The following is an 11,671-nucleotide window of genomic DNA, read 5'->3' as shown; positions in this document are numbered from 1 at the left end:
GGGCCATTCTTCTCCCTTTATCTGTCATCTATTAAGCCTTTCTTACCAAATTGTTAGTCAGAAATTTTATTTTTGGAGATAGGCAAGTTTACATATTTTTATGTTGTGATGTGGTAGTTGGTCATCTCTAACTGTTCGCCAATGTTTTGGGTTTCTGCAACCCAAGGAAATATTTAAACTAAGGGCTCTTTAGCCCTTGTGCCAGCGTGACCTTTGCAATAGCCGACTTCAGATTACATACTTCAAGCATCACCTTCTAAAAACCATATAACGTACGCTTGTAAGCTCTTGTTTAGTCCTTGCTTTACATGCCTTAAGGATTTTGAATCCTTATAGTGATTTTGGCCACAACAAACTACACTATAAATAACTTTTTAAAAACTTTGAAGGAGTTAATAATCCCGACAGGGAGTCTGTTGAACCAACTGAGAGATGAATCCTTGAGCATGGTGTAAAATAGTCAGCATTTTAATGCGTAAGAAACTTTGAGAAGGCATATAACTGACTTAAAGGGTGCAATATGATCGGTCGGATTGCTCCGACCCCTGTATGGTTCCAAAGGTGGAACAATGAATTTCTTAGGGGATTATGTATCAACAATCCATCGAGAGAATGCATTCTATGGTCAATGGTGCACTTCTCTTAGCCTCTCTTCTAGCCTATTCTTCGGCATGGATCCAACACTATCTTTGTACTGGAATTCCTCTACATATTCAACTTCTTGTGTTATTTAATTATATTGGGCCTTAGATGCTGGAGGATTAGGTTGTGGGAGCGGCTGCACCATCCCCTCAAGCACCACGTAGGACAGTTCTGCAATCTTACTCATCATCCGGTCTTTGAACTCCTGAATTCGTTGTTGCACGAGTTACCCGATGAACTCCATATTAGATGTTTCACCAATGTTAGTTCCTTCTATGGGGTGCGCTGCTCTTCTTGTTGAAGGCATGACTTCACCCTCACAACATATTTTAAGATGTTGAGTCTGAAAATGTCTTTTGGGTCACGCCCAAGGAATAGAACGTTGGTAGGATGAGAGTAATAAAGGGTAGTAAGAGAAAGAATGTGTAAGTAACAAATAATGCTAATTCTTTTGGAATAGCTTCAGTTGTCTTTTTTTATGGAAATGACCCTCCAAGTTATAGATCATAGGGAGGGTCTAGTAATTTACATGATTGTCCCTCTCTTAATGGGAACATTACATTATATTTATGATTCATTACACATTTACATACTTGTAACCGAATTTGACACTTTTTGACCCTAATAACCATTTTTGGCATCGTTCCATATTTGTAACAGCTTCTAGCACCGTTTCATATTTATAACAACACAATTAAGTCGTTTGACCATCACTCGATCGCCTATAATTGTTTGATCGACTGAATGATCCTCGGTCGACCTTTTGAAGTGGATTCATTGTGAAGACGCATTGTCCTTAGGAAGGGTTATTCATTACGCAAAGACTACATCATCATAATCTGGTAGGAAGACTATTTGGATGATAAATCTTCATAGAAGGTCAGGTGAGAGATCTGCTAAACAATCTTTGATCTTGTGAATGCCATTGTGTTACTTAAGTGCGTGGTATTCTTCGGTTTGGACATACGTTCATTCAGTTGGCTCAAGTTTCAACCGACTGAAATGGCATTAGAAGGCTCGATCCTTTGCTACATTGATTACGCGATCCGCTGAATCTCGTTAAGATTCGATCAGTCACATTTTTTATGTATAGATAGTATATAAATTATTTTAGATATTAAATTGTGAGAATGTAATTTAATTCATTATTATTATTTTAGATAATTTTTTTTCTTAAAAAAAATTATATGGCATCAAAACTTCAAGGAATATGATTTTAAATTAACTTGCATGCAATCTTTTATTTTTGAGCGAAACCTTTTTTGCACAACATATATAGTTAGAGAAATGCTATAAAACATTAGTGTCAATTAATTTAATTTGCAAAATTTTTAAAATTATTAATAAAATTCATTTACCTAAGCTTTATACTTCATAATTTAATATTTTAAAAAAATTAGGTTATACGTGGTACCGTCACCCCTTGAAATCTCATAGCCAACCATTGAATAAATTCCCAGGCTGCCCCTAAACGGTTCGGGCCACCAATGAGCGTCATTCCGAAAATGCCCGTGCCCATTACCCCCCGCAGAAATTGTATATAAACATTTTATTTATTTAATATCAGAGCTGTTTTATCGCCCGCTTTGCAGCCTCGCTCTCCATCCCCCCTTTCTCTCGTTCAATCTCGCCGCCGACCGCTCTACCCAAGTGATTTCGTGATACCATTGTGCCTTCCGAACTGCTCATTCATCCGATCCGAACATCTCCATTTGCTGGTTGAAACCCAAATCGCCGTCCAGACGGCGGCGAATGACAACGACTGCGACGCAACGTGGGAAGCCGCAGTCTGACCTTCTTCACCGTGTCTTCACTTCGGCGACCCTGAAGCCCTGGCGGAGACAGCCGCTGCTCCAGTTTGATATGGAAGCTGGAAAAAGAAGGCGGGTGACCCGGTCTCCGGCGCAAGGAAGACGGCTTGCGCTACCGCGGATCAGAGATCGGGTGATCGGAGACGACCACGGTAGCCTCAAGGAGCTCCGAGAGAAGCTGCTAGACCATCTCCGTGAGACTGCTAACAAGTTGAAAATTGAAATGCCCCTCATCGGTCCTGCGGTTCTAGCATCGGAGAAAGCCGGTCAGCCCAAGCTGGAGCCAGCTCCGTCCTCCACCGGCGGAGAGACCGGTAGGCCTTGGAATCTAAGGTTGAGAACAACCGCGAGGAGGACGTCGGCCGTGCCTGTACATTCGCCGGCAAAGAAGATGGAGAGGACGGTGTGTATTAGATCGGCGCGTTCCGAGAAGAAGAAGCGGAGAATCTCGATCTCGCTTTCGCGGGAGGAGATCGAAGAGGACCTCTTCGCGCTCACAGGATCCCGGCCACGACGCCGGCCAAAGAAACGGCCGAGGAACGTTCAGTGGAGGCTTGATGTTGGTTTCAGATCTCCTATTATGATTCCTCGCTTCTCTATTCCCCTTCCCCTTCTTTCATTAACTTTATTATTTTCCTATTATTTCCTGCAGACGCTTTTCCCAGGGCTTTGTCTGCCGGAGATCACGCCGGAGCTGTACAAAGTCCCCGAATAAGCTTTTCCCGGCGAGGTTAACCTCACTGCCTGTGACCATAATGCACTACTCTGCTTCTTATTAAACATGGGATTAGATTGATCGATGGCTGGTTCTTCTTTTTCGAATGTAACCGTAATTTTTTTGCTCTTTTATTAGACAAATGGAATTGGCAACAGAATCTTAGTGGAGATATCTTCAAAAATATATGTATTTTTCGTTTTCTGCATTTTTTTGGTATATTTCTTTGTTCTTTTATTCATCACAGTGGACTTGGAATGGAGTTTCGGATTAAAAAGCAGTAGAAGGAAGAGGTAAGACGTCAAGATCGTCACCGATTCGCCAGCTCCTTCTCAGAGCCAGAATTCATGTTCTATCTGAATATAAAGACATTGTTTTATTTAATTAAAAAATTTATCCTTTAATGAACTGATTTGATCTTGTATAAAGTGAATGATCTGGCGTTTTGGAAAACAATTTACATTTCAGAAAAGCTGGATTTTTTTTTGGGCTGTTTATTGATTTGTTGTTATAAATATCTATATTTAGTCGTTTGACAATTTATTTTTAATATCATTGTCATATTTTTTATTTTTTGTAACGTACTTTTAATAAATTAAAATTGCTATTGAGATCGTTAAAGGTTGATGCTCGAAATTTTGGAAATGATTGGGAATATATTTTTTGGCAGCCAACAGTTAAGGTTTTATTATTATTTTTTTATCAAGCGAGTTTAGTCAGAATTTACATGAAAGTTTACGTCTTGTGATGCGTATGCGAGTGAAGCCTACGATAAGTAGAAAAACCTCACAGTGAATGCCGCTACAGGAAGAAAGATCTTTTACCATCACAGCCTTTGGACAATTGCTTCTATTTATAAATTAAAAATAAAAAAAAACTTTATACTATTCAACATTTAAAAAAGATTTATTTCATGTTTCTTATAAATTTGATAAAGTAGCTCCCCCTGAATTTTGAAATATATTTAGAGTTTTATTTCATCTAATAATCCAAATGTGTTGATGTGCATTGGAAGGTCTATAGTAATATAGTAATTATTTAGTATCTTAGCGTTCTACAAAACTCCAGTACACATTTATATAATGAAAGAGAAGTGAGTAGGAGGCACATTGGCTTTTATGTAGAAAAATCTTGGAAAAGCAAAAATACCAAGTGGCCTAACCAAATTAAAACATTTCACTATGTAATTGTGAAAGCATAGATCCACACTTCTCCTATATTAGAAAAAATCTACTTAAAAAGTTGAACAATAATAGTTCATTAATAATAATTGTAATCAAGCTGCAATGAGTGCAGTTCATGACGATAACATACAATAAGGGTCGTAATCGATTATTATGGAGATAATAGTTAGTCATCAATGTTGTTGATGGTGGTTGTATTGTTAGCTTATCGTAGAGGCTCTAGTTGAAAGTCATGGTTGTAGCTAGTCAGGTGGGTCGTAGATTATGGTTCAGGAGCGTTGACTTCCCAGGGGTTGTAGTAGACAATTGTAGGAGTTGTGAGCAGCATAGACTATAAGTGGTCACATCGGTCTTAGTGGTGAGTTGTGATAATGCTCGTAGGCCGCAAAGACCAGAGTTGGGAGCTACATGAGTTGTAGGCCGCATAGGTCATAGTTGGACATAGATCATAGCAGGGAGCTGTAACAACATCCATAGGCCATAAAGGCCAGCGTTACATGTACTTTCATAATGTCCTTATAATCTTTCCCAAGAAAAAAAAGTTTACAAAAAAAAACGAAATAAAAGACACAACATCTCTCAATCATTCACATGAAAATCTCGAGAAGTTCTATTCAAGTATTTCTCTCTTTACAAGCACTCTCAATTCTCTCTTACAAGTGTAATGAAGAAGAAATCTCTCACCTTCCCTCTCCTCTTGCAATCCTTGAAGAAAATTTCTAAGCCATTGTCTTTCTCTGTCTCTCAAACTCTCTTGTTCGCCCCTTACATGCCACACTTACACACTCTCCAAAACCTCTTTTATTAAAGGCTACCTCCCCTACTCAAAATTCATGAGAATGATACTAAAAAACAAGGATTTCATATATAAAAACCAATTTTCAAAACAAAAGAAATAAAAGACACAACTTATCTCACAATCTTTCCCAAGCAAATCCCTAGAAGTCCTCTTCAAGCATTTCTCTCTCTACAATCACTCTCAATTTCTTATTAGAATTGTAATGAAGAAGAAATCTCTCACCTTCTCTCTCCTCTTACAGTCCTTGAAGAAAATCTCCAAGCCCTTTACTTTCTTTCTCTCTCTCTAACTCTCCTTGTTGCCCCTTCACGCCACACCAACTCTCACACACACATGCCAAAAAAACTCCTCTTCAAACCCTAGACTTCCCTCTCTTTAGAAAAGGCTACCTCCCTCCAAAAAGAAAACAAAATTCCCTCCAAAATTTTGTCAAAAAGTCAACCCTTTTGAATTCAGAGGACATGTCCATTGATCCAAGAGACATATCCCTTCATAAAAGAACCTTCCAATGTGTTTAGATGCATTGAATACTTTAAGGGGTTCTTAGAACAAGTGTCCCTTTGAAAATTTACATAAAATTTTTCTTGAACTTCCTTAATCCGCAAAAAGTTGTGCCTGGCGCATATGACTCCAAATCTGGCACATCATGAGCCAACGTTCTATCAAATTGCCCATTTGGCGCCAACCTGGTGCATCATGCACTGATTTGCTGAAGACCGTGCTATTCTAGGTCTTGGCGCATTTGGCGCCAATCCAGCGCATCTAGTGCCAATCCGACACATCTGGCGCCAGAATTAAAAAATTTGTTGTTTTGGCTCCAATATTTGTCCTTTTTGCTACTTTTGCTCCAAATGCCTAAAATTGATATACCTTCAACAAAAAAAATGAAAATACCCCTCTTTAAAGTGCAATGTCAGAAAAATAAGCATAAAATATATACTTAAAACTACATATTTTTTTGGTGTATCAAAATCCCTCAAACTTAAATGTTACTTGTCCTCAAGTGACACTTTTACTACATAAAAGCATATGACTTAGGGTAGAGACTAACTTATAACTTCTATGCTTTACTTTAATAAATAAAATAGTAAAATTTAAGGAAAACCTTTATAAACTTAGATGAAATTTTAAGATTTCTGAATCTCTATATATTTCAAGAAGAATTGCAATTTCTCATATCAAGGATAATTAGAATATTCATACAAAAAAAGAACTTCATGAAAACTTTACTAATAATGTTACTAATAATCCAATATAAGTTTAGAAAATTTAATAAAGCTTTTTTCCTTTGGTTGATTCAACTGAAGCCAATTTTTTGTTAGGTATTTCCTCAAGCTTCTCCTCACTTATGTTTCTATTTGTATTTTTTTTCTTTCTTTTTATTTTATGGTCTTTTCAATCCTTTTGTTTCTTGTTCTTTTTTAAGTGATGATTACTATATCTGGATAGCCTTTAGCAATTTTTAATTTCACTATCCTCTTATTATAGTTTAAACTCCTTGTCTTTCTTCACTTTATAAATTCTTATTAGTTTATGATTTTCATAAAGTCTCATTCTTTTCTTTTTACATGAATCTCTAAAATTCTTAATACTTTAAAAAATACAATTTCCTTTACTTTAAATAGAAAAACTTAATCTTATCTTATCATACCAAATATCTTTAACAGTAGAATTGACTTTCATTATTAAAAAACTTTTACCTAAATTTACCATAATATTCATAAATTTAAGTATAATTATTTAAAGTTTAATCTTAATATCCCATGCCATGTTAAATTAATTTTAAAATTATTGTTACTTAAGGACAAATAAAATTTTGTTTACTTCTTTTCAAAAGAAATTTTTCTTCCCCCCAAACTTAAGTTCTTATGCATTTTAAAAATATTTTAGTACAAAATGCATTTGGTGAAAGAAAACAATAAATGCATGAAAATAAAAACTAACCTGTAGAGGGTTTCTGACTATGAAACTAGGCTCTGCTATACTGCAAGCACTAACTTTAAAAATACATAGAGGGTTTAAAGCATTAAATGAGACATAATATATTCTATAGAATTTGTTGAGATTTAAAATTGAAAATACTAAAAATGCAGAAAAAAGTAAAAATTTATTGTTACTATTAAAATTTAGGTCCATAGCACAAAATGAAAGTTTTTACCACAACCGTTTCAAATGACATCAAATAACAACATAATAAAAAATAACAAACAAACAAACAAAACAAACTAAACTCCTAAGAATATCAGTCATCTTTGCCTTCCTCATCATCATCATCTTCTTCTTCTTCCTCCTCATCATGAATAGGAGCATAAGAAGTGAATCTGGGGCAAGTTGAAAATTCCATTGGAAATTCCCCATTGTGCTCACTCTTAAGATACCTAACCATAACTTCCTCAAAAACTTTATCATGCTGAACTCTCCTCTACTTATACTCATCATTATAAGCATTTCTTACTCCAATTTCTCCAATCTAGTTTTGCATATTAACTATATCTTTTTTTTGAATCATAAGTTGCTCCATAATATTTTCAAGTGAAGCAGAGCGAGATGTAGATGCCCCTACAGCTGATGTAAAGGGTCTATCAATGCCTCCACTCATAGACTGAACAAATGATTCAACACTTTGAACAGTATGCTTCCCGATAAGACTTTTGTGGTTGCTGTCTTTCCTCATTTCTATGGGACGATTTCTATGGGACACTACTCCTGATTTCTCACATAAAGTGAAAGTCAGGGCAAGGTAACCAAACCACTAGTTGTAAGCACTACTAGCTATAATCCGATCTTGATGAACTATGAGAGCACCAAGATCTACTACCTTCATTTTCTGAATGCACAAGTTTAGTACAACTCCATCCTTCGTTACTTCGCTCAGATGATTTGTTGGCAGTAATTTAGCAGAGATGAAGTGGTGCCCTACCTTTAACTGAATAGTCATCATGAAAGCGGAGAAGTTAACTTTCTTATTATTTTAAATCTTCCATCAGTCAGAAAAGCAATCACTTCATCTAGTGATGAATCAGTCATCATAAATGTAGCATATTCGCAATGGAATACATTTCTTAGCCCATAAAAAGCATTGATCATATCTCTTGAAATTCAGCTTGCTTACCTCTCACAAGGATGTGGTCGTCAGTGGTAAACCTCAATTTAGCATAAAACTCCCGAATCATTGGTAAAATTGCTACTTGCAGTAAAGTAGCAAAACCTCTCCCAATTTCTGACATTGATAAACCTCTCGGTCTCACCGCCCACGTTAGCAAATGCCAGTTCTTGGATCAATTTTCTTGTTTCAATTTGAGGGTTATAACAATGTTGGACTTTGAAATTGATGAATCTCCTCACGTCAAAATCATATGCTTGCTTTCCTCTCTTCACTCGTGGAGCCATTAGAATTTCTATGATAATCCAAATAAAATCCAAATAAATTACAAAATAAAAAATCTAACTCCTCAAGTAAGATTATTTGATATGAAACTTTTCACCATGAGTTTTCCTCATGCTTTTTCATCAAAAAATCTAACTTTTGGATTTTCCATAATATAGGAAAAATCCATGGTGAAAATAAAACATTTCTAAGTTAAAGTGAAGCTTTTCCTAGGAGAACCTTCAAAATCTTCTCTATCGCGCTCCATGTAAAGCCCTACATCAAGGCTTAGAGGTTGGAGACGACCCAAGCAATTAATTTCTTAAATTTGAATTCTTCGTCACAAAAATTTGTTTAGTCTTAGTAAATTTTCTAATTTTTTTTAAAGTTTAGTAAATAGTTTAGTAAACTTAGTTTTTTTATTTACATTTCTATTAGCATTCATTAAACCCATTTTAATTTGTCTTTCATACTTTAAATTTTATACTTTGAATATTGTTATTTGTGTTATTATCATAAGAATTTCCATCTTCCAAATTAAGACTTCATAGTAGTAGACTAGAATTAGCCTAAAAGATTTCTTACTGCGCTTCTCTGTAGGATTGATACTGGGGTTTTTAAGAAAAAAACTATATTACTTGAAGTGATATGTGCACTTGTGTAGAACCACTAATGTGTGAACTATTTTATATATTTTATATAATTTTTCAATTTTGCACATTAACTACTTAATATAAATTGGGTCAATTTATTGGCCATATTTTTGAAAACTAAATTACTGCATAATTTCGGGACGGGTCAAATTTTTGGCATTGTACCGAGGATCTAAATTGACATATGAATTTTTTGGTGTCGTTGTCGGGGAAGCTTCAGTAAGTGTTTTAGGAGAATTTTAGTTAAACTTTTAAGACTTAGATTTGGAATTTATAGTATTTTTATATAGTGTGTTTAATTATTGTGTGTTTATTTAAAAAAAAAATCAAAGTACCAAAAATATTTTTGATATCTCTCCTATTAGTTAAGTCATTAGATTTGTATGTGTAGTTCAGGAGTTGCAAACCTTAAATTTTAGAAGTCCGATTTGAAGAGAACTTTAGGGAGAGAATTGAAAAGACTCCATGAATTTAATGTAGAAATGGCGGATCAACGATATAATTAATATTGAGATTTGAATTATAATGCTAGTAGCTTTGAAAGAGTAAACCCCAAGAGAGTTGTAAATGTTCAAGAAGATATGCTTACAATTTTAATTCTCAGTTTGCAGATATTGAGAGGAAGTTGGATCAATACATAGAAAGATATCCTCAAGGAACCTCAATTATTAAGGAAAATTCATTTGGATAATAGATTGAAACTGACCTTGAGATACATAATTCTTATTCTGATTATTATAATCCAGGTTGGGAAAATCATTTGAATTTTAACAGGAATAATAATTTTGAAGGAAAAGACAAATTTTGAATTTAATTGGACATGTAGTTGGAACAATCATGGCTATTATAATAATGAACGTTATTTTCCTCATAATTTTGACTTCAGCCCCCATAATATGAGAAGGATTTATTAGAAGAGATTGTTATTCAAATGGAGAGTGAGTTGGAGTGTCAAGGGACTGTAATAAGGAATATAAAAAACCAATTAGGGCAGATTATTAACTCAATTACTAATCCTCCTCAATTTAACTCCAACCCATAGGATGAGGAGAAGGAATTAATGTTAGAAGAGGTTGTAATTCAAATGACGATACAGTTTGAAAATCAAGAGGTTGCAATACGGAATATAGCAAACCAAGTAGGGCATACTATTAATGTAATTAACAGTTACCCCCCAGAGATTTTACCAACCCTGAGATAAACCCTAAGGAGATAAATAATGAGCAATTTAAAATTATCGAACTAATATTTAGAAGAGAATTTAAGGATATGTTTCAAAAGAACTTCGAGTTGAGAGATGAGGATAAGGAGATTGAAAGACCAATCAAAAAAATTGCTAAGGAATTCAAAAAACCTATTTCCTCAAATAAGATAAATATAGAAAGACCACCTCTACCATTTACTCAGTACCAAGGGGAAGAATTGAAAGATAACTTATAGCGACTTTATATATACTTAAAAATATAAGTATTTAAAACTGCTGCTAGAAGATTTAATTCCTCAGCAACGGCACCAAAAACTTAATAACTGTTATAGATTCAATAAAAATGTATATATAAAATATTCAATAATGGTAAAATGCATGAATTTAATGTAGAAATGGCGGATCAACGATATAATTAATATTGAGATTTGAATTATAATGCTAGTAGCTTTGAAAGAGTAAACCCCAAGAGAGTTGTAAATGTTCAAGAAGATATGCTTACAATTTTAATTTCTCAGGTTGCAGATATTGAGAGGAAGTTGGATCAATACATAGAAAGATATCCTCAAGGAACCTCAATTATTAAGGAAAATTCATTTGGATAATAGATTGAAACTGACCTTGAGATACATAATTCTTATTCTGATTATTATAATCCAGGTTGGGAAAATCATTTGAATTTTAACAGGAATAATAATTTTGAAGGAAAAGACAAATTTTGGGAATAAAATCAATTTAATTGGACATGTAGTTGGAACAATCATGGCTATTATAATAATGAACGTTATTTTCCTCATAATTTTGACTTCATCCCCCATAATATGAGAAGGATTTATTAGAAGAGGTTGTTATTCAAATGGAGAGTGAGCTGGTGTGTCAAGGGACTGCAATAAGGAATATGAAAAACCAACTAGGGCAGATTATTAACTCAATTACTAATCCTCCTCAATTTAACTCCAACCCATAGGATGAGGAGAAGGAATTAATGTTAGAAGAGGTTGTAATTCAAATGACGATACAGTTTTAAAATCAAGAGGTTGCAATACGGAATATAGCAAACCAAGTAAGGCATATTATTAATGTAATTAACAGTTACCCCCCAGAGAATTTACCAACCCTGAGATAAACCCAAAGGAGATAAATAATGAGCAATTTAAAATTATTGAACTAATATTTAGAAGAGAATTTGAGGATATGTTTCAAAAGAACTTCGAGTTGAGAGATGAGGATAAGGATATTGAAAGACTAATCAAAAAAATTGCTAAGGAATTAAAAAAACATATTTCCTCAACTAAG

At 34.4% G+C, this 11,671-nt stretch overlaps 1 protein-coding gene across 1 annotated transcript; it reads left to right on the top strand.

The window, feature by feature from the left end:
- The first annotated feature begins 2,226 nt into the window (after positions 1–2,226).
- LOC110038891 lies at positions 2,227–3,622 on the top strand. Its single transcript, XM_020743810.1, has 2 exons — positions 2,227–3,012; positions 3,106–3,622. Exons 1-2 carry the CDS (start codon positions 2,395–2,397, stop codon positions 3,166–3,168), a joined length of 681 nt encoding a protein of 226 aa, XP_020599469.1. The 5' UTR covers positions 2,227–2,394; the 3' UTR covers positions 3,169–3,622.
- Positions 3,623–11,671: the final 8,049 nt, after the last annotated feature.

This window comes from Phalaenopsis equestris, unplaced genomic scaffold, assembly GCF_001263595.1.
Source record: "Phalaenopsis equestris unplaced genomic scaffold, ASM126359v1 Scaffold234259, whole genome shotgun sequence".
Lineage (NCBI taxonomy): Eukaryota > Viridiplantae > Streptophyta > Magnoliopsida > Asparagales > Orchidaceae > Phalaenopsis > Phalaenopsis equestris.
Note: the sequence above shows the minus strand (reverse complement) of the source record. Positions and strands in the feature narration are given on the sequence as shown.